General features: G+C 41.5%; 2 protein-coding genes across 5 annotated transcripts in view; both read right to left on the minus strand.

The window, feature by feature from the left end:
* Nucleotides 1-13,916, minus strand: part of LOC115052602 (arf-GAP with coiled-coil, ANK repeat and PH domain-containing protein 3) — a 29,806-nt gene extending 15,890 nt beyond the window's left edge. The window contains exons 1-8 of one of the 2 annotated variants that reach the window (XM_029516808.1): nt 13,265-13,916; nt 13,130-13,187; nt 12,531-12,650; nt 11,811-11,864; nt 6,769-6,827; nt 6,289-6,472; nt 6,113-6,157; nt 4,705-4,800 (exon numbers count right to left, since the gene is read on the minus strand). In XM_029516808.1, the coding sequence (XP_029372668.1) occupies nt 4,705-4,800; nt 6,113-6,157; nt 6,289-6,472; nt 6,769-6,827; nt 11,811-11,864; nt 12,531-12,650; nt 13,130-13,187; nt 13,265-13,317 (669 nt within the window). In that variant the 5' untranslated portion in view covers nt 13,318-13,916. The remainder of the gene's footprint in view (nt 1-4,704; nt 4,801-6,112; nt 6,158-6,288; nt 6,473-6,768; nt 6,828-11,810; nt 11,865-12,530; nt 12,651-13,129; nt 13,188-13,264) is intronic. The other variant, XM_029516809.1, reaches the window with a different exon arrangement.
* A 1,287-nt stretch (nt 13,917-15,203) lies between these two features.
* On the minus strand, nt 15,204-22,796 carry ilkap (integrin-linked kinase-associated serine/threonine phosphatase). 3 transcript variants are annotated; one of them, XM_029517475.1, is made up of 10 exons: nt 22,581-22,796; nt 19,658-19,800; nt 19,379-19,479; nt 18,549-18,655; nt 18,321-18,414; nt 17,466-17,553; nt 17,056-17,192; nt 16,837-16,956; nt 16,057-16,138; nt 15,204-15,448 (listed from the first exon to the last, which is right to left on the minus strand). In XM_029517475.1, exons 1-10 carry the CDS (start codon nt 22,621-22,623, stop codon nt 15,308-15,310), a joined length of 1,056 nt encoding a protein of 351 aa, XP_029373335.1. In that variant the 5' UTR covers nt 22,624-22,796; the 3' UTR covers nt 15,204-15,307. The 3 variants fall into 3 exon arrangements, with proteins under 3 accessions (XP_029373335.1, XP_029373336.1, XP_029373334.1); XM_029517476.1 differs by having other exon boundaries at nt 19,654-19,800; XM_029517474.1 differs by having other exon boundaries at nt 19,379-19,496; nt 19,645-19,800.
* Between the last annotated feature and the right edge of the window lie 884 nt (nt 22,797-23,680).

Raw genomic sequence — 23,680 nt, forward strand, 5'->3', positions numbered from 1 at the left:
TATATCATATCAGTCGATATTGATCGTTGGTATATCACAATATAAATCAAATAACTATTTCTGTCAAGTTTAAAGCTTCCATTTTACTCCTACGTAAGATGTGAAGATACCACATTAGTATTGGTTTTAATATTATTTATTTTCACATCTGAACATATGAAACATACTACAGACCTTGTAGAATTGTATTTCAAAAAAATAAAATGATTATAAAATAAACTAAAATCTTAATTCTGACTGACCTACCATATTTTGCGGACCATAAGGCACACCGCATTATAATGAACAGGTCTACTTTCATATATAAGGCACATGATAAAACATATAAAGCGAAGCACAGTACGTACCGGTTTTACAAAAAGTGGCGGAGGTCAGCGTCCTGCGTACTGTTCTCTGATTGGTTAATTGTTGCCAGCAATAGCAAACACCTGAAGTTACTGTGTCATTGGAACAACGTTGTATCCCAACATTTGATTATAATTGGATTATGATATGGATTTGAAAATTGGGCTTAACTTAAAAACCTAACATTGGCTTGACATCTAATTATAGTAAGGTAACTTTGACTGAATGTTGAATGATGGTTGGTTGCCAGCACTACATAATTAGTTATCTAACGTTGTCTGATGCCTCAACCCATATCCAACCAAGGACCAACGTTAACACAACGTCCCTGTGTCAGCTGGGAATGCTCCAACAATCCATCAAGTGGAGAGGCTTTGTCGCTTACCAAAGTCACACTAAAACATTTGGACAGATTTTGGAGCGCACTGTACCACATTAACAATATATTTTTTTAAGCCTTGGGCTGTCTGTTGGGGTGTCTTCTCCGGGGACACTGTTGCTCGTGTTTAAGCCGTCAAGCCTTCAACGCTGTGGCTTGATCCATACCAGCCAAAGCATCTGCTAGCCTCCATCCAGCCTGCTAGCCGCCATCCTTCCCGTGTCCTGGCTGGGCCGCTGCCGCAACCTTTTATTCTATTCCCCCCGAGTCAGCCTCCAGTTGCCAGGTTTGCCCGAGGGCCCGCCTCCGGAGCCTGCAGCCTACTCCAAGGGCCCATCTCCAGGGCACGCCAAGTTTGCCATGCCCCGTCCTGTTGCTGCCTGCAGAGTATTCAGCAACCCCTCCGGCATTGTCACCTTCAGAGTCTTCAGCAACCCTTCCGGCATTGCTGCCTCTAGAGTTTTCAGCAACCCTACTGGCGTTGCTGCCTCCACAGTCTTCAGCAACCCCTCCAGCATTGTCACCTCCAGAGTCTTCAGCAACCCTTCCGGCATCGCTGCCCCTAGAGTTTTCAGCAACCCTACTGGTGTTGCTACCTCCACAGTCTTCAGCAACCCCTCAGTGTCACCACCTCCAGAGCCCTGGACATCTGGTAGCTGTCCCTTGGGGGGAGAGTAAAGAAAGTAGTCTACATTTGCTGAATCTATGTTTAAACTTTTCCTGCATTTGAGTCCTCGCATCTTAGCTTGCAATGTAGATATATTTCAGATTTGTTTAACCTGTTCGAACCTAGTCACCATGTGCTTACATGTAAATGTTGGGTCTTTGTCATGTTTCCATGTTTTGTCTTGTCACTTCCTCTTATATTTTAAAGTCCTGGTCTCATCCTTGTCAAGTTCCGTGTGGATTGTCTTCCCTGCCCCTGTTTCACCTGTGACTTGTTGTCTCCCCCCTCCTTGTGTCCTCACAACCAATCCAAACCAAACCAAACACTGCTTGCCCCTGTCTCCAGACCTGCTCCTTGTTTGTCACGTTTAGTTCAGTTTTTATTTAGGTCCTGGTTTCTGTTCACCCCTCGCCGGATCCTTTGTTATGCTCTGTGTTATTCAGTAAGATTTTGTTATGCTGTGTTATTTTGTAAATGTCCTGTATTATTCTGTAAGATTCTGTAGAGTTCTGTAATGTTTCCTTAGTCCTCTAATGTTCCCTCATCTTGTAATGCTCTGTTATTCTAGTTTTTGGTTTACATTAAAATATTCACCATCACCTTCACCCTGCAGCCTCCGCCTCTGCCGTTTGGGTCCTCAACCCTGCAAAACCATGACATTTGGCCAAGATGACAGATGGCCAAAACATAAGCACTTGTGCTTACGTTTAAGGCGGCTACATCACCTACTCTCTCTATGTGTGTGTCAACCTAGCCTGAAGTGGCTGTAACTCTATTCCAGCTGCATGATTGGCTCGGAAAGGCACTATTCTCATTATCATTGGCTGTTCATGTTGTCTATCGAAACATAGATGGAATGAGTGCTATTGACCATGTCTTATATTTCTATCGAGGAAGAAGAACACAATCCTAGATAATGGCAAAAAACAAAAAAAAAATGTTTGACATCCCTAGTTATAATCTCTGTTTGTGCCCCCAAAGCTATTATCACATGTGAAGTCCTGTGCTTGACCAGCATGTGTTGGTTTGTGGCAGCTACTGGCATGTTCCTGTCACTGCACTGTCCTGAGGGCCAGGGTCCTGGGGTGGGGGGCTTGCTTATTTCTCTGGGGGCCACACCTCACCTATGGCCTCTGGGTTGCTGCTTTAGTGGGTGGGCTGCTTTCCACTAGCCATTTGGCATGGCATAGCTCATGGGACCCAGTCCACAACAGTCTGGTGACATAGAGTGAAACATCCAGGGGCCGGTTGGTGCATGGGGATGGCAGTCCAGGAACTCTGTGTTGAAGGGTTTGGTGAAGAGTCTGGGGTTTCCTGGGGCACAACACCCAGGCTTTGTCATCTGACATTTTGTGGCAAAAAGTCCATTGCATCGCTGTGTCTTGGTGGCTCCTGTGGATGGCTTGTGGCACTACTGTCCCCTGCCCTTGCAGACCTTCTCAAGAGTGGGCATTCCAGCCCTTGGTGTGCACCACCGAGGAGCTGCTTGGCCCTCCAAGCCAGTCTCTCGTGTTGTAGGGGCACCTTTCACTCATCCGTTGGTGGGTTGTGGGATAGCAGAGGTGGGTGGCTGAGTGGTGGGTGGCCCCCATGTCCTGCTCCCACAGGTGGCCCTGGTGATGGTCTTGCACACATTCCAGCCCACCAAGGCACTGCTTGGCCCTCCAAGCCAGTCCCTCGTGTTGTGGGGGCACCTGTCACTCATCCGTTGGTGGGTTGTGGGATAGCAGAGTTGGGTGGCCCCCATGTCCTGCTCCCACAGGCAGCTCCAAAAGGTGGCCCTGGTGATGGTCTCACACACTATTTTGGGAATGCCCACATGCATGTCCGGCTTCACTGACTGGCGAATAGGCTGAGCTGTTCTTTCACTATCACTGTATCCACTGTCTAAATTTCTTTGACTTGGGTGGTCTGTTGAGACACTTTCTCCTTATCTGGACTTCCGCTTCTCCAAGGATCAACACACAAATTCTATGGAGTCTCATAATCATAAGGGAGGTGGCAGGAAAAGCACCGAAACCTTCACTCCACCATATACTACCAGAACCACCTGCTTCCCTTCCTTGTTGATCCTGCAGTGTCTTTCCTTTCCTGTCCTTTGTTTCCTCCTAGTTTTGTTGTGCTGCAACGAGGATGCATGAATCTCATAAATGGCGGACACACCTTGTGGTGTTAAACTATGAGGAAAATGCAGACCAAAACAATGTTACACAAAGAAAGAAGGCATATGATAAAATGATAAAGGTATGATTTGACTTTCAGATTTTTTCCTCCCATTATTATATATTAATTATAGTCTGAGTATTACAAATTCTGATCCAGACTCCAAACCAGTTGGTGGCGGTAATGCACCAATTCATTGTTTACCAACTACCAATAAAACAAAAGAAGATGTTGCACATTAATTCATTTGCTAAGATCAAAGAGTATAGAGGTTATTTGGTGATATCCCATAGCTTAATTCATGCCACTTTGTGTTTTTGTGTTCATGCATTTCAACTTTTTGCAAGAAAATTGTGAGAATTTAGAAAAATTGCAAGTTGTTGCAAGTATTGCAGTGTTTGTATTTGCGTTAACTATTGCGATCGCATGATGCTTTCCTGGAGGGACTGGTTTGATATTATGACAAAATAGATGTAACACATTTAGTCAGTCCATGTCACATGACCATGGAAACCAATGAACAAGACAAGAATGAGACAACAATCAAGCCAGTGCAACTTAGCAGCCTCTCGCATTATATACTGTAAGTAACTTCCATATTATGTTTGGACTAACAAATGTGAAAATGTACTCTACACTCCTACCACTATATGCACCTCTCCTGAGAATGAGTGGTGCAGTATTTGTTCTTTACGATGTACAATTCATTATGTAAACAGTTGACTTGCATGATAAATCATCATGTTTTGAAACTTTAATGTTTCAATATGGGAGTAGAAGTTTCCATGGACTGTGAAAAATTAGAAAGCATACATTTTATACTTGTTTACTAATATTTGATCATAGTATTTGTGTACATTTATATTTAATTGTGATTTTTTTTGCAACACATTTGCAATTAATGGCTGCGATCTGTCAAGTAATGGTTCTTCAAGTGTACGTGTAGGGTTTTTATTTTTTGTGTGTTTTTTTCTGAAAACTATCATTATTTTTGGAAAAATCACATCTCAGTTCATTGTATCTATAAATTCCAAGAAAAAGTATCAGTGTCAAACTTAAAAAGTCTGTTATTGATTATTCCTCATGAGCAGATGTTAATTATTATGTCATGACTGAAGTTTGCATAGGGTCAGAGTTGTGGGGTCAGGACCTGTGCTGCCATGGTCTTCATGGTAGGCTCGAGGTCTCTGAGCAGGTCGAAGCCTTGATGAAAAAAGGTGAACTGAGCATGTATGAAGGAGAAAACCTGACAGGAGAAACACACAAGTCAGTGTAGATTGTGGAAATGTCCTCTGCAGCCTGAAATGCACCTACACCCCTCAAAGACTGAAAAGGACTGTACCTCCCCATTAATACCACTCATTATGTTTCAAACGCAGTTACTTAACATTATGTAAAAGTGGGTAATGTTAGAGTATTTTGTATTGTTTGTGTTTGTAAATTCCAGAGGCCTGTATCACAAAGCAGGATTTTAGCTAGAGGTAAACGCTGGGTTTTTAAGTCTCATGAAGATGGTTTGCCTTCTATTGGAGTATGCTGACATGATAATTTATGCAGAATACGTAACCTACCCTGGAGCAGGTTAAGGATTAAGAGTTCAGCAGGCAGATAAACAAACTAGCTTCCAGGGAGGGTTGGTGATGGCCACATACACTGAACTGAAATAATAAAATGTTTAGCTGCAAAACTAAAAGTGCATTAATTTCACAGAAAAATTACACTTCTTGTGGTGTTAAACTGCAGGGACAAATGTTGCAATTACACACACACAAAAAAAGAGCTCCGCAGCCAATTTTCTTGGAATATAGCCTGCCGATTCCTAAGCAAGCCTATTGATGTGGGCGTTAGAATTGTGAGAGAATCTCAGTCAAAATTTGAGTTAACACGTTTGATTTTCCAGGAAACTTTAGAGGCTTTGGAGATAATTTTCATCATTACTGCTCAAGAGAATTATACAGGCATATTTCAGTCATGTTTAAAATTTCTTAAAATGTAAAAATGTAGTCCACTTGGATATAATTTAAGCATATAGCTGCAGCCTAACAGCTTAAAAAGGGCAAACAAATAAATAATAATAATAAATAATAAATAATAATAAATATAGGGTATATTTAATTTCAGTATATTGTCATTCTCCTCCACTTTCTTTTGTTTCCCTCATTAAAAAACATCTGTATCAGCTTTGCGGCTAAAATATAAATATATATATATATATATTTTTTTTTTTTTTTCTTTTTTCTAAATAATAGCCTATTAAGGGTAGATTCCAGGGTGCCTGGAACAGGGTCTGGGATTCGCTCCAGTCCCCCATTGACCCTTACAAATAAGTGGTAGAAAATGAGTGACAGAGCGACCATAGCCTATTAAATGTTAGTGTTCTCGTGTATTTATTGTGACTTCTGCTACTAGCCACCTGCCCATCAAAAACTAGATTAAAAAATAACTAATTATGAGTTAGACTGAGAGACAGACAGATAGATTTGTCATTCTCATGTATCACATAGCTGACCATTTCATAAAATGTTTAAATATTGCTTTAAAACAACACTGCAACTCACTGAGTTTAAGATATCGACATTCTGTTGAGTCTTGAAGGTGTTAAGCTGGGGGAAAAAAAAGGTGGATCAATGTCCAATTTTCACACATAAATGATATGTATGACATTTTCCACTGGTGATGCTCTCAGGTGTGTTGACTGCTGATAATAGCATGAAGGTGGGCCTCTTTGTCCTACCTGCACACAGTAGTCCAGGGCAAAGTGCTGGTAGCATTTCTGTGTAGCAAGCAGCAGGTGACTCGCCCTCTCAGCATCACTGGCTTTGTGGCGAGACACCTGAGCATTTTTTACCACTGCCCTCTCCAGATCCTCTCCAATCCGAACAAACTCCCTCCTGGTCTCTGCCAGCTGAGGGAGGAATCTCAGATGCACAAACACCATCATCATTATGGGAATTAGTGCTCTGACCGTTCATCAGCTGCTATGCTTATTATTAACTGAACTTTAAATACTTTGTTTTAACAAAACAAAACACTTTCCAGGTGTATTAAATACAAATTCTTAATAATGAACTGAAAATCTATAGATTAACATGAACAATGTTAAAACAGATTGACAGGGCTGGGTAGAAAAGTAGTTCAAAATATTAGCAAGTAGTATTTACTTATAAGTATTTATACATGTGTGTCTGTGTGTGTTTGCATGCACACGCCTTACTGTGTACAGAGGTTAGTCAGCTGCTGGCTGATGGCTCTCTGAGTCTGATCAAACAACATCTTAGGAGAAGAAAAGACACATTTACTGCCATGACTACCATGACTACCTTAATGCTGTGCAAAACAGACAACAAAGACTTTCTGTTGCTTTTTACATTAAATACCATAAACTCACAGCACAAAAAAGAAGCTGTGAAAACAAACAAAAATCCTTTTGTTCATCCCCAAAGGGAAATTCTACTGTTTGGTAGCTTCTAATAGTTTTCTTCTAATCTTCTAATAGGTCTTCTAAGAATAAACTCATCTAAACCGTCAACCTGTCTATTAGACCCAGTACCAACAAGCCTCTTTAAAGAGGCCTTCATTCTGGATCTGATTAATTTGACCTTATCTTTGGGTTATGTACCTCAGACTCTTAAGACCACATCAAACCCCAGCTTAAAAAGCCGAATCTTGATCCAGAAGTTTTGGCAAACTATAGACCCATATAGAACCTTCCGTTTATTTCTAAAAAACATTGAGAAAGCTGTAGCAAAACAACTACACGACCATCTGGATGGGAACAGTTTGTTTGAAGAGTTTCAGTCAGGATTTAGAGCCCATCATAGCACAGAAACAGCGCTGGTTAAAGTCTCAAATGACATTCTAATGGCCTCAGACAATGGATCAGCCTCCATACTTCTCCTTCTATATCTTAGTGCTGAATTCAACACCATAGATCATAATATTTTACTACAGAGACTGGAACATGAAATTGGAATTAAAGGAACTCCACTAAGGTGGTTCAAATCCTACTTATCAGATAGACATCAGTTTGTGAATGTTAACAATAGCTCCTCATAAGCACTATAGCCAATTATGGAGTCCCACAGGGCTTGGTACATGGACCAATCTGTTTCCTTTAGGCAACATTATGAGGAAACACATCAATTCAACTCATCAATTTTCACTGTTATGCAGATGGCACTCAGCTGTATTTATCAATTAATTATCAATTATCAGACATGCCTTGTGAAAATGTTTTACTCCTTAATTCAGACAAAACAGAAGTTATTGTACTTGGCCCTAAGCACCTCAGAGAAACCCTATTGAATCATCTAATCAGTCTGAACGGCATTACTTTGGCTTCCAGCTCCACTGTAAGAAACCTTGGAGTAACCTTTGACCAGGACATGTCCTTTGTCCCTCAAATAAAACAAGTTAGTTGGGCAGCTTTCTTCCACCTGAGAAACATTAGGAAAATCAGAAACATTCTCTCTCAAGAAGAAGCAGAAAAACTAGTCCATGCATTTGTAACTTCTAGGCTGGACTTCTGTAACTCATTACTATCTGGATGTCCAAACAAATCTCTAAAAGGCCTTCAGTTGATTCAGAATGCTGCTGCATGAATATTAACAGGAACTAGGAAAAGAGATCACATCTCTCATGTGTTAGCTGCTCTTCATTGGCTGCCGGTAAAATCCAGAGTAGAATGGATTCTACTAATCCTTCTTTTAACATATAAAGCTCTTAATGGCCAAGCTCCATCATATCCCAGAGAGCTCATAGTTCCTTACTGTCCTAGCAGGCCACTCCGCTCTCTAGATGGAGGTTTACTTGTGGATCCTAGAGTCTCCAAGAGTAAATCTGGAGTCAGATCTTTCAGTTATCAGGCTCCTCTTCTATGGAACCAACTTCCAGTATCGGTCCGGGGAGCGGATTCTTTAGCAATTTTCAAGACCAGGTTTAAAACTTTCCTGTATGACAGAGTTTACTCTATGACAGAGTTTACTCTCTGTTATACTCTCTCTCTCTCTCCCTCCCTCCCCCTCCCTCTCTCTTTCTCTCTCTCTCTCAAAGGAAGTTTTTCTTTGCCACTGCCGCCAAGTGCTTGCTCATCGGGGGGATCTGTTGGGTCTCTTTAAATAATTTTATTAAGAGTTTGGTCTAGACCTGCTCTATATGTAAAGTGCCTTGATGTAACTTTGTCATGATTTGGCACTATATAAATATATCTGATCTGATTTGATTTGATTTAATAGTTAAGGAGCTGTCAAGTGTGATGGCAGAGGGAGTGAATCTTTCTGTCATGCATTGTAAATGCATTAACCGTCTAATACTGTGGTTTCTCTGATCAACTAGGATTTTCTGAAGTGGATGGTCCAAATATTTTAACCTCCAATATGAGGTAATTACTGTACATTTTGGGTTCATTCATTCATTCACCTTCTACCACTAATCCATTTCCATGTCACAGGGAACGCTGAAGTCAGTTCCAGCTTGCATTAGGCAAAGGCTGCGGTACAACCCAGACAGGTCAACAGTCCATCACAGGGCCATCATATAGAGACAGACAGAGGTGAACAACCATTCAGACTCACACTCAGACTCAGACCTATGGGCAATTTAGACTCACCAATCAACCTCGACATGCATGTGTTTGGATTGTGCAAAGAAAGGCCGTAGGCCCAGGAATCACACCCACAACGTTCTTGCTGTGAGGCAACAGCACTTACCACTATACTGCCATGCTGCCTCATTTTGGGTTCTCCTTCCCATTATATTTAACTTTGCTTAATTTAGATCTGTTAACCTCATTCATGGACAATAGCCTCAATCATCTTGTGGCCAATAATAACATTACAATGATCAGTGTAGTATCAACAATGCCAACAAGTCCCACCAACATGCATGCCAAATTAAAGCTCAGGTCTCAGGAGATTAAAATACTATCTGCCTTACTCTGTGTGCATCACGCCACCAAAGCCCCCAGTGAATCTATTATGTTTCCAATCACAGAGCCAGCTGTACCTCCTTCTGTTTTATGCTTCCTCCCCAGTGGGCTGCAGCATAAAACTGTATACAGTACTGTGAAAAAGTATTGCTGCTTGCTGATTTCTTACTTTTTGCATGTGTGTCACACTCAACTGTTTCAGATCATCAAACAAATGTAAATATTAAACGAAGATAACTGAAGTAAACATAAAATGCTGTTTTTCTGTGATGATTTTATTTCTTAAGAGAAAAATACTGTCCAAACCCACATGAACATGTGAAAAAGTAATTGTCCCCCTTGTTAAATGATGAGGTAATTGTGATTTAATCATATTATTGTGGAAAGCTGAGTTTAATTTTATAGCCACACCCAGACCTGATTGCTGCCAGACCTTTCAAATCAAGAGATCACTTAAATAGAACCTGTCTGACAAGGTGAAGTAAGCCATTTTGAACCCAAGACATCATGCTGTGATCCAAAGAAATTCAGGAGCAGATAAGAAGAAAAGTAATTGACATGTCTCAGTCTGGAAAAGGTTACAAAGCCATTTCTAAATCTTTGGGACACCAGTGACCGACGGTGAGAGCCATTATCCACAAATGGAGAAAGCATGGTACAGTGGTGAACCTTCCCAGGAGTGGCTGGCCTACAAAAATTACCCCAAGAGCACAGCAACGACTGATCCAAGAGGTCACAAAGGAACCCAGAACAACATCTAAACAACTGCAGGCTTCACTTGCCTCAGTAAAGGTCAGTATTCATGAGTCAACCATAAGAAAGAGATGAGGCAAAAATGGCATACATGGCAGAGTTCCGAGGCGAAAGCCACTGCTGACTAAAAAGAACATAAACGCTTGTCTCACTTTTGCCAAAAAACATCTTGATGATCCCCAAAACTTTTGGGAAAAAATTCTGTGGACTGATGAAGCCAAAGTTTAACTTTTAGGATGGAGTGCATCCTGGTATATCTGGTGTAAAATGAAACAGCATTTGATAAAAAAAAACATCATGCCAACAGTGAAACATGGGGGTGGTAGTGTCATGGTTTGGGGCTGCTTTGCTACTTCAGGACCTGGACGACTTGTTGTGATTGAAGGAACCATGAACTCTGCTCTCTACCAACAAATCCTGAAGGAGAATGTCTGGCCATCAGTTCGTGACCTCAAGCTGAAGAGCACTTGGGTCCTGTAGCAGGACAATGATCCAAAGCACACCAGCAAGTCCACTTCTGAATGGCTTAAAAAAACAAAAACAAAATTAGGGTTTTGGAGTGGACTAGTCAAAGTCCATGCCTGAACCCAATTGAGATGCTGTGGCATGACCTTAAAAAGGCGGTTCATGCTCGGAAACCCTCCAATGTGGCTGATTTAAAACAATTCTGCAAAGAGGAGTGGGGCAAAATTCCTCCACAGCAATATGAAAGACTCATTGCAAGTTATCACAAACACTTGACTACAGTTGTTGCTGCTAAGGTTCAAACATACCTTACTTTTTCACATGGGCCATGTATGTTCAGATGGCTTTTTTCCCCTTAATAAATAAAATCAGCACTTAAAACTGCATTTTGTGTTTACTTGTGAGTTATCTTATAAACTTATACTTAAGTTTGCTTGATCTGAAATGGCTAAGAGTGACAAAGGTGCAAAAAAAGCAAGAACTTGGAAAGGTAGCAAATGCTTTTTCACAGCACTGTACTTGTCATCCCAGACTGGTAAAACATCTGCAGCATTTTTCTGCACATCTAAGGATCTGAGCCTCTGTGAAACAAAGAAATGGCTCTGCCACTTTCTTTAGAGTGAGTCTATGTCTGGGGACCAGCCCAACCTGTTGTCTAGGTGTACTCCAAGATCTGTAAATTAGCACCACCTTGATGTTCACTGGCTGAAGAGGGAGCTTTGACTATCGGGAAATCATCAATTTACTTTGTCTTTGAGGTGATCAAAGGTAGGCAGGTTTTGTGACTCCAGTCACTGAAGACTTTTGACCACATCCCTGTAGTCTGATTCCTATCCATCACGAATGCACACCACAATAAGTCTGCTGAATACAGTGCGAACAGTAATGGAGCTAGAACTTGTTGCTTGTCACTTGTTTAGTTAGTCATTAGTTAGTCCATTAGTCATTGTGTATTAAAATTGGTCAAGTGTTGACAAATTACAATTTCATGATTTTCACATGAACAACATTATTAATAATCAGTTTTTGATTCTAATCCACATCTGTTTAAAGCACATGCAGAATAAAAAATGAAAATGGGATTATTTGTGTGTGTATGTGTGTGTACTCACACTGTGGAAGCTGACGATCTCATTTAGTCCTTGGTAGAACTGGTTCAGACAGGTCTGAGGGGAAGGAAACAAGAAGTCAGTGAGAACTGTGAGAATAAAAACACACAACCAAGTAAGTTTGAGCCCTTTTCCACAACAGGAGATATGTAACCTGTAATAGAACATGGACCTACTGCTCCAGGTTTTTGTTTATCTGTTCAGCACCAGCTGGGGGTAAAAGGTCCAGAACCTAAACCTGGACTCTGCTGACAATAATGCAATTTTTAGGCACTCTGGGAAAGTATGCAGCAGCCAGATGGTCAAATCTGACTCTTATAGAAAGAAAGGGATAATTACATCTGGGTTATTACTAATCAGCTGTGTGGCAGCATGTAGAGCTCAACACTAGCTTCATGTATCATTAGGACACTATAGCTGTCAGAACAGCCCAATGATAATCAGTCAAATATTTTGTATGATATTATAGGATAGGACAGAATATTTCTACAAACATTTAGACCTCAGTGTAGGGAGGGAGTCTTTGTAATGACAATAATTGAACATTTCTGGTCTGGAAAAACACGTGAAAATACACAGCCTAAAACCAAAGTCTCACCAATTCTAGAACATTAATGTGAAGTTCCAGATTGTGGTTTCTTAAATTCACTTAACTATAGTGTAGCATGTTGTGCAGTACTATTAGCGTGAGCATTGGCTAGTTAGCTAACATGTGCTCCTTACAGTGATGATGCTGTCCTTCTTCTGGTACATGGAGAGCTCAGCCAGGCTGCTCAGGAACAGCTGGTTGGCTGAACTGTATGCTTGTCCTGCCTGTACCATCTTACCACACAACTTCATCACCTGATACAGAGAAATAGAAATCACCAGATCAATCAACATGCAAATTTATGTTGTACGGGATCATGAGGGCATGTAGGAGTTTAGTTTAGGAGACTGTGCGCACTGGATTTCATATGTGGTGAGATTTGAAACCGCGCTTGCATGGTGTCCTGGCAGCAGGTAATGTGAGTTGACTATGTCCTTTCATACATTCATGCATCAGGGCCATGTACCTAAATGTCTTATTTAAGAAGTAATTGTTGTATGAGTGTAAGTACGAGTAACAGTACAAATAAAAGTAATTGCTATGACAGTATTTACAGCAAGAGTAGTAGCAGAAATATGACTATTTATAGCAGTACTACCAACAGCAGACGTCAAAGTAACAAGAGTGATATTAGTTAGTAGTAGTAGTAATGGTATTAGAGGTGTAAAATTACAAGTAGTACTCTTTTGAAACGCAGGCGCAACAGTAGCAGTAGCATTAGCAGTAGATGTACCTTATCCAGATGTGTCTCCAGCTGGGAAACCTCAGCCTCAAACTGATCCAGGTTGAGTCTGAACAAAATAATAATAAAACACCATCAGGGCTATGGCACCTGTGCACATTTAAGATGTTCGTACTGTGTGTTTACCTGAATTCAGGTGAGTCTTTGACACACTCCTCGAGATCCAGCAATGTGTCCATGTCACCTGACAGTTACTGTGACTGAGTCTACGTATTGATGAAGTTTACAGAAGCGTCTCCATGGTGACCGTCCGGCTGATTTCTCCACAGCAGCAGCGTCGGCGGTACAGCTGCTTTCTGCGATGATTCATCCCTCTTTTCGGATTAAAATGAACGGGAGCCCGGAAGCCTTCAGATTGGGAGAACGAGCAGGCGTCGTGTGCGCGATCCGCTGTATGCCGTGTGTCAGTGCAGTTTGAAAGCACTTATAAATAAAGCTTAGTTTGATGAGTTGTAACCTCACAGCTGTCCGGACATCATCCTCCTCTTGTTGTGTCTAACCGACCACAAAGTTCCGCCAAAAGTTCCGGCTCGGTTGGATAACTTCCAACAGTAACCTGGCCCGAACACTGACCCCTGGCGGCATGGGGTGATACTAAAACACCAACGCCAAACCTTGTTACACTTGTGACGGTTCATTTCACATTATTATTATTATTATTATTATTATGGCAGCAAATAAACCAACATTTCCTTTTTGTTATTTTGTTGTATCCATCAGTAGAGTGGAATCAAAACGTTGACATAGCAAATACATTTTAAACATTGGTATAATGTTTTGCTTTCAATCAATTTGTGTTATTTTTCTATGCTCTTTAAGCCACTTGGAACTCCCTTGTGCCAAATAAATTTGCCTTGTCTTATCATTACCATCATCCAATTGGCTTGTTGGGTTAAAAAAAAAAAGTTATTGTTAATTTTTATCCTTTGCATCAGAGGCCAAAATTTTAATATGGTCAAATGCCATATATATATATATATATATATATTCGGGGAGTTGGGGGTTACATCTCTGCTTTTTGTGGATGATCTGGTCCTATTGGCTCCATCGGCCTGTGACCTCCAGTGCTCACTGGACAGGTTCACAGCTGAGTGTGAAGCGGCTGGGCTGAGGATCAGCACCTCTAAATCTGAAGCCATGGTTTTCAGCAGGAAACTGGTGGCATGCATACTCCAGGTAGGAAATGAGTCCTTACCCCAAGTGAAGGAGTTTAAGTATCTTAGGGTGTTGTTCATGAGTGAGGGTAAGATGGAGCATGAGACTGGCCGGAAAATCGGAGCACCAGGGGTGGTGTTGCGTTCGCTCTACCGCACTGTTGTGACAAAGAGGGAACTGAGCCAGAAGGCAAAGCTCTCCATCTACTGGTCAGTCTTTGTTCCTACCCTCACCTATGGTCATGAACGATGGGTCATGACTGAAAGAACGAGATCGCAGGTACAAGCGGACGAAATGGGTTTCCTCAGGAGGGTGGCTGGAGTCTCCCTTAGAGACAGGGTGAGAAGATCGGCCATCCAGGAGAGACTTGGAGTAGAGCCGCTGCTCCTTCGCGTGGAAAGGAGCCAGTTGAGGTGGTTCATGCATCTGATAAGGATGCCACCGGGACGCCTCCCAAGGGAGGTGTTCCTGGCATGTCCAGCTGGGAGGAGGCCAGGGGGCAGGCCGAGGACCAGGTGGGGAGATTATATCTCCACACTGGCCTGGGAGCGCCTGGGGATCCCCCAGTCAGAGCTGGCCAATGTGGTTGGGGAAAAAGAAGTGTGGGGCCATCTGCTGGAGTTGTTACCCCTGCGACCTGGACCTGGATAAGCGGATGAAGATGAATGAATGAATAGTTGTAGTTTTATAGTTCCAAAAGTTAAAGCATGATAGTCCTCCTAACAGAAGCCACCACTGTACACTAATGTAAATAACAATATATTAACGTGAATGCTCAGCAGAATGTACTGTCAAAAGACTGCAGAGCATTTCCTTTCAGTTGAAGACCTCATATTCCATCTGAACTTTAGAAGTTCTGTAATGACCAGAAATTCTGATAACAAACAAACTTTAAAGCAATCAGTGAAGAAAAGGGTTTTTATTGAAAATCAAACAAAACAATGGGGAGATGTTTAGATGACAGCTGGGAGTCAAACTGCTGCTGTGTGCATGTGATGATCATGATGTGTGAGATCAAAAATTGACAGAAATCAGGATCACGGTGACATTGTCAGCACAGCCTCGTCTCACCGCCTCACTGGCCAGCTGTTGGCAGGCAGCTTCAAACCGCGCCTCCTCCTCTGTCAGCCCCACCCTCTGCTCTACACTCTTATCCTGCGGGGGGGGGGGGCATAATTAGGACAAAGTACAAAATAGCAATACAAACAATGACATGCAAGAGTTCTCATTTATTGCAGCTCAGTTATTAAGACACAGTTTTTACACTAATAAGGTCATGTTTACCTGATATTATTACCCTACATATTGTTTCTAGAGATTCCTTCACTGCTGTGTAAAAAAAAAAAAAACACAGATTGCACTGAAAGCTATGGGAAATGGCTATTTGTCATTTGATGTATTAAATCAGCAAAACATTATGTTATGTTATGTAGACTATAGGCCACAGAAATGCAGACTGTTATAGTAACGGGAAATGTGACTGAGAGGAGTAATGACAAGCTACTGACAAGCTAAAGAGTCCAGTAATGGTATAAGCACTCAACAATCACTTTGCTAACATTTTTGACAAGAATGTATACAGTATTATATAAAATATTAAGTACAAATAAGTTGAGAAAGAAGTAATCAGAATGAGGAGGTGTGATTGGTCAGATTATCTGTCACCAACTGTCACTGCACTAAACCTGATAAATGCAGTGAGACATGCAATTAAACGTTAAAGGAGGTGGTTCTAAAATAGTACAATAAGTAATAAAGCACACCTGCAGAATGTTGAGGACAAAATTTACAGCTTCCTCTGCAGAAAACACTTTAAACAAGCCGTCACAGGCCAGAATGAAGAACCTGAGGATAGAACACACATCTTGAAGCACAATCGCACACAAACCTAAAACTGCACATACTTAGTGTTTATGTGCAGCTGTAGCTTCTTATTTAAACTGGAAATGTCAAAGGATTAGAATTTTTAATCTGGTTAATTACTGGGTATCTGTGGATTAATCACAAATAGTCAGCATTCCTAAATATGGCCAAAAGAAAAATCTAATTTTCTCTCTATAATAGGCCTGAGGGAACACAATGTCTACTTTAGAAATAAATCTTGCCCTAAATATTACATTCTGCTGTATAAAAACTCCAAATTATTTTCCACTAATGAAATAAGCCTTTTTTAACAAATTAGTAGCATGCTAGGTTCATAGGTGTTGTATAATGTTTAGAATCCACAGCTATGACGTCAAATTCAGTCAAATTTGTATTCGCTAAATATGTATATATTGATGCACACATATTTGTGTATCTAATATTGTAACTTGTTTGCCATGCTTCGTAACTGTTCTATTAAACCAATGGGTCACTTCAGCCTGTCAAATGGGATTATGCTATCACAAAAGGGGCTCACTGAACAATGCCCACCATCTGTGATAAGATAAACGATTTCCAGACCATGGACAGATTTGTGAACTACTGTGTAGTCAGTCAGCTCAGACATTTATTGTCACTGGGTATATACCCACACTGACTGCCTCTGGTTCTGTTCTTGCCTGTCATTGGTGGTGACCTGAAATGTCCTCAAGTCGGGGGATGAAATTACTCCACAACGCTTGTACTGACCATCTCCGAAAGAGCGAGACACTTCGAGAACACCCAGCACCCTTCCATCCCTGTAACACACACAGAAACGGTTCATTATTGACATTTTATTTATAATCCACCAATAAAATAAGTAAGATGAAGTATTGGTGCAAATGTGGGTTGTGCACCTGACAGTGCCTCCAGCTCTCTGGATCCTCATTCTCTCCTCGTACATAGTTGGGTTGTGTTCTTTAGTCAGAGCGAGAGTCATCGCCCTCCTCTGTCCATCTCCTGCTGGCGTTGCCTCCATCCGGCATAACACCGCCTGGACACACATCACAAACGCAACCAAAATTGACTCAGAGGGAACCACAGATTTACAGCTACCAGACACTGTGTTAGAACAGCCTACTAAAGAACATAGCTTCCAATGATATAAGTTTTATAACTGGGACGTATATTACTATAACTGTAAACATTCCCTTAAAAAACAGCTTGTGCCAAAACTCTCACTCAGTCATGTGACATTTAACAACTGATAGTTGAACTGGATGTGTGGGTTCCTACTGTTTGTTCAAGTTAAAGAAGCACATTTTACCCTGCTGTCTCCCAGATTGGCCACATAGACCATGCTGTCCACCACAAGCATGCAGGTGGCTGTGGAGCCATCCTTCCACACTGGTTTCCTGATCATAACACAGAGAAACACGCTAGGAAGAGTATATAGACGTCTACATGTAAAGCAGTTTCATTGCTACAGAGGTTAGTAATTCTGCATTTGCTTAATGATTTATGATTCTTGATTGCTTTGTAGCCATGCAAAGTAAGGGCTGTGTATATAAGCATTTTTTCTACAATCCCACATTGTGTATTTTGCACCAATATTCAATAACATGTACAGTTCCAATCAATTAAACAACTATCACTGAATCACTGTGATGTGAAATTTCTGCACTCAATTGGATTTCTGGACATCAGGTAGGACTGGGTGACATGGCTTATGTTTTTTTTTTCCCCCCCCGAGACACAATATATGATTTTTTTTTCTTTCTTGAAAACCAATATGACAAAGAAACTATTCAAAACTAGCTTTGCTTTTATTTAGTTTTGATTTTTACTTTCGGTATTTGAGAAATATGTTCCTTATTTCACGCTTTCTCATGATTGAGTCAGGGTTAGGGTTAGCTAACCCATCAGGTAAATGGTGTGAAGTCCACTCTGAACTATGAGAACCCAAGTCAAGCATCGCCGGTGGAAGTTAAGGATAAAAACTATTTTTGTTCAAAGCAAATGGTCCTAAACTAAACATTTGAATGAATTCATTAAATCATTTTTTTCAGCCCTAACATTAGTTCATGATAAAAGTCAGATAATGATAGAAAAAATGCTTCTCCAAAGAAAAGGGGGAAGGACTTATCAGTGTTAGTTCCACATTAATGCTGCTGCATCTTACTGGCTGGAAGCTTTCCTTAGAAATTCTTCATCTGTCTGTCTGAAGGTGTCAAAGAAGCATTTCTTAATGAGTCTGTCCATATTCTCAGTGTCTCCTGAAAAAGAGAAACAAATTTGAACTCTTAAAGGGACAGCATAGTCCATTCCCTACAAGCAGTGAAAGAGTTTCACCCCGACCCCTAAAGATGAACAGTGGCTTCTGAAAGCCACCCACAGTCTCTGAACTCACCAGTGGGAAACTTGTTTGCCAGGTTTTGATGCAGATGTTCTGCCGCAAAACGAGAGGCACGCGCTCCACCATGACCGTCAAACACGGCAAAGTATGAAACACGAGACCTGTAGGTCAGAGAAAAAGTGTCCAATAATCTGCACAGGTCTGTGTGATTGTAAGTCTGGTTACAGGCAGATAAGACCAAATTGAGAAAATACATGCAGCAGGTGAGATGTCAGAGCTCTTCTTGAACCTGACAAGATTTTAAAACCATGGGTCACTGAAATACAGTATTATGGTCAGTATATTTACAATCACTCTTCCCTGCTTAAACGGAGGCAGACCACAGCAAGACTAGAAGATAGATTTTCAGGTGTGTTGCTCTAGTTACCATTGTTATGGACACTGTTATGTCAAATTTGGCCTTTGACTTCTTGGATATAAAATCTTCATTATTCTACACTTAAAGGCATTTAATTTGTTTAATTTGGGGGTTCACTTTGTTTGTGAATTAGGACGGGAAAAAAACCTCAAACTGACCTTTGCCCACAGTAATCTAATGAGGTTATCTCTGAGTCCAAGTGAGTGTTCCAGAATCTAAAGAATCTTTTCATTCATCTTTGACACTGAGATAGATATGGGGCAAACATTAAATCTTTCAGTTTCTTCCTAGTAGTAATTCAATTGTACTTCAGGAAAGGTGTATTTTGTCCCATGAGTACAGGTAACTGTGAGCATTACAATTTCAGTATGAGAATACTTGTACTTGTCATTCATTTTGTTCTAAAATGATTTCCTATTATTCTGATCTTAAATCCAAACAAATGGAAGTTAAGTGGTGGTCTTACACTTGTTTTGGTAGAGCCGATACAAAGCTGCTCATGTCGGGCAGCAGCACATGAGCATCCTGCATCTCCTCCCGTTCACCACGCCTTGCTGCCACATAGCCCTTCAACACAGGGAGTCCTGAATGCACACGCGCACACACAAAGTTTAGCTGTCACTCTTTACAAACCTTGTTGTCACTACAAGTCATAATTTTTTCCACTCAGGGTCTGATTGCTATGATTAAAGGAAGAGAAACAAACAAACATTGTGTGGAACAGCTGAAAACCTTCTTTACAAACTTTCTTGATTTCCTCCTCGTCCGCCCCTCTTCTCGCAGTGTTAGAGTCTGCATTGTCTAGTTTTCGTTTTACACCTTTCTCCTCCTCCTCCCCTTCTTTGGTGGACTGTGGTTGAGCTTTAATGGGTGCAGCTGTAATTGAACCTGAGAAAAATCATAAACACAAAATTCAAGACACAAGAAAAATATTAAAATCAATGATAAAATCCTGTACTTAGAAGTGCAGAATGGCAAATTTCCATGTTCGAGGTGTGGTAATGTACCAAGAGCTCACCCCTGACCCAGCCTGCTGCCCACCTTACATCAAAACCAAACTGATGCCTGTGCCTTCAGGCAATGGATCCATAGACAGATATGTTCCATGGCCAGAAGGGGTCACAAGGGTCAACAAGGAGAAACAGAATGCTGGACCATTTGTACACCAACAGACAGGAGGTGTACAGAGCGTACTCTGTCCTTATCTGGACTTCTTTGACCATATTTGTATTATGTTGATTATTCCTCATTGCCCTCACTTCTGACATCATGAAAACTCTGCCGCGGCTGCTTGTACACCAACTGAGACTCAAGCTCAAAGACATAACCCCCTGCAGTTTGAATACGAAGAACAGAGTGGATAGGATAATGCTGTCCTCTTCCTGCTCTGCCATGTGCTCTCCCACCTTAAAGTACCTGACACTTGTAAGAATTATGTTCTTTTTTCAAGTGTATTCAACACCATCCAACCAATCACCCTCAGAAACAAGCTCAAAGGAATCGGTGTTGACTCCTCAAATGTTTCCTCGATCACAGATTAATTTTCATAGATGGAAGTATGTAGACCAGGTAATGTTATTGATGCGGAATGGATCCTGGATGATGAGATATCCCTTGCTCGTAATTGAGGGGAAGTTATGCAGACTGAAGCTGACAATGGTGTTGTCGAGTTTGGCAGAAGCATTAGCCAAGCTAACTAAGCTGATTATTGCACAGCAATCAACAACCCAGCTGGCGTTTCTGGTAGCGTAGCAAGAGGTGAACCAGAAGGAGTATATTGCTCCAGAGTCGTCATGATAGAAATTCCTGTTTAACATGTATCTCCAGTGGGGGAAGAGAGCAATGTCTAGGTAGTAGTGTAACACTGGTGGCGAAGGCAAAAGCAGAAACCATTAGATCCAAAGTAGCTCAGCAGCTCAGCAGCTCAGCAAAGTAAACCTGCTACGGGATGATGGCAGAACGACAGGAAAGTCCAAACAACAAGACCAGATGTCCAGAAGGTTCTCAGTCATCCAGGTCATCTTGGTCTTGGAGTGTTAGTAGGAAGCAACTGGACCTCTTTATCTTGTTTGAGTTTTTCACTTTCTGCCTCAGGTGTTTCTTTGTGGTGCTTTTTGGACAATTAAAAAAAAATCCACTTCAGGTAGCCATGTGTCTGGAACGCTGTCTCGATGTATGTTAATTCCTTCTTTTTTCCCCCTCTGTGCTTGAGGGAACCTTCTAGGCCCAGTGTTGTAGGGTTCAGATTACCTCAGTGGGTGCTCCATTGGGTGGTGGGAGTCAAAAAAGAGGTAGCAGAAGTCCACACACCAGTAGACCTCAATGCTGAGGTTACCATCCATCCATCTTCAACCGCTTTTCTGTTTCCGGGTCGTGGGGGGTGGTGGAGCCAATCCCAGCTCACTCTGGGCGAGGGCGGGGTACACCCTGGACAGGTCGGCTGAGGTTACCATCCTGACCAAAGGATTCCGTACAATCCAAGAAGGGCAAACTGTTATCCTTAGTATCCTCCCTGGTGAATGCGATGTTCTTGTACACTGAATGTATGCGTTTATGCCTGTATTTCCTCAGGTTGGCTGGCTTCAATCCCTCAGTGCTGGCAAATTACTACAGGTGTATGGTGGAGAGTACACTCACCTCCTCCATCACTACCTGCCATGGGAACTGCTCTGCTGCTGACAGGAAGGAACGGTGGGGGGGGCGGGCAAGCCACAAGGTCACCGGCAACATCCTTCCTTCCATGGAGGACATTTATATCAGTAGGTGCGGGAGCACTGCAGTCCATATCATGGGGGACCTTACCCACCCGGGCAATGGACTGTTTGTCCCCCTCCGACAAGAGGATTAGAACTAGGCTCAAACATACCCTCTACCCAGAGGCTGTTAGACCGCTGAACTCCATGCCTCTTGAACACACTTTCATTTCGTATAGAACAAATTATTAGTTTATATTTTTGACATATGAAAATGTCAACCTTGAACCAAAGGTCACCACGTACTGACAGACAAACTCCCCTCCCAGGTCTGGCTCCAGAGGGGTGCGCTAGTTTCCCTAACTTCTGTGCAATAAGCACATTAAGGAGAAAGCCATCCATTCAGTTATAATAAAGAGAAAAGTGACCCAGTGATCACAGTATTGACAAACAGCAATGTCACATATCTGAACTTTGACATTGGGATCTGCTTCGCTGGCATTTCATGATTCTCCACATTGATATTTCATATTGTTCAATACAACAGCAAAAATGCAAAACAAGCTGCTAGCTAATGACCACAAACATCTTCAAACTCTCAGTGTACAATCAGCAAAATGCACTTGAAAAATCAAAATAATCTCTGGATGTAGTGTTAGTTTGACTAACAGATTTATAATGATTATTTGCTCGTGTAATCTCGGATATGTGAACCTATGTAACCACATCTTGTCAATTTCAGATTCGAAGTATAAAGCAGCATGGAACGGAAGTAACAAAGTACGTTCTTCTTCTAACAACTGATTTTTCTGTTTGAAATAAACAGCTAGACATTTGAGTAATAACCGATCTTTTCCTGTTTCTACGTTAGCCCTTTCAATATAGCCCGCCCCTGCTACCTGGGAGCAGGAATAAAGCTGTATTGAGCATGTATTGACCCGAAATGTGACTGAAGGAGGGCTGGTGTGCACTCACAGGAGGTCTGTGTGGGCTCTGGCAAGTCATCAAACAGGTCCATTCTGTTAGCCCAAGAGCTAGCCGAATAGCTAATCGGTGCACTTCCGTTTCAGTGTGAGCTCACAGAGGCGGATTGGTCACCGGAGAGTTTTACACGGTTTCAACAACCTTTCGGTAAACGCGTTAAAGAACCTCAGAAACGCAAAACGTCAAACGCGAGCTTGTGCGTGGACGTTAGCGTAGACTCGTAACACAGTGAGGGGCCATTTCCGGTCCCTACCTTCAAAATAAAAGCTTTGGCTACTTCTCAGTGACTAAAATTTTGGCTTTTTTTTAAAGCCTCAGTTTAAAGTCTCAGTTTCCAGTCCAGATTTATTTAAACAAACACACTTAATGAGACTATCTGCTTCATGTGTGGAGCCAAAAGTAATCTCAACCCCAAACCTCCTGGTGGGCACTGAGGGGAAGCTCAGAAATGAAACGTTTTAAAACCACAAAACAACAATCAAATAAAATATGAGAATTGAACTAATGCGGGCTCTCCTAATCTCTGAATATGTGACGTGAATCTTAAATCCTCTTGATATTATTCATGTGAGATTTGGCATATATTGATTTATTGATTTATTTTTAGTATTTTCACGTGAGTGTTGAAATGCTCAGTAGCCAGGCGGCAGATTCTCTGCTCCAATTGGCGGACAGCTGTATAAAACCAGAATCCGGGGAAACTCGTGAGTAGTTGTGGTAACGTCGTTTCATTTTAGTGACTCTGATTAATCTAAGTCGCTCACTAAAGTGCAACTTCCCCGCCCCCCCCCCAAAAAAAAAAAAAAAAATTCACTGTGGATCATACATGTGGATCCACATACGCATTATTAGTGTACAGATATTTATTTTAAAATTCCACACACCAAAAAATAAACAAACACAACTTAGTATTGGTGCAACATGGCAGCATAGTGCTAAGGGATGAGCAAGTCCACAATCCGTATCCATATCTGTTCAACCATCTACATCAGGGGCGTCAAACTCAAATTCAACACTGGAAAACAAAAACTGGAATGAAGTAGCGGGGCAAACTCAGTATTTATTGAAAGATGGACTGCAACTGTGCATCT

The sequence above is a fragment of the Echeneis naucrates genome, chromosome 13 (assembly GCF_900963305.1).
Source record: "Echeneis naucrates chromosome 13, fEcheNa1.1, whole genome shotgun sequence".
NCBI classification, from domain to species: Eukaryota; Metazoa; Chordata; class Actinopteri; order Carangiformes; family Echeneidae; genus Echeneis; species Echeneis naucrates.

Bases quoted from the DNA above. Each gene is read 5' to 3' on its own strand.
- ilkap (XM_029517474.1), bottom strand. From the start codon at position 22,623: ATGGACCTGTTTGATGACTTGCCAGAGCCCACACAGACCTCCT. The intron at 18,656-19,378 runs GTAAGACCACCA...TCTGACCTACAG, and splicing joins TCGGCTCTACCAAAACAAGT to GTCTCGTGTTTCATACTTTG. The intron at 16,957-17,055 runs GTGCACAACCCA...TGTGTGTTACAG, and splicing joins AGAGCTGGAGGCACTGTCAG to GGATGGAAGGGTGCTGGGTG.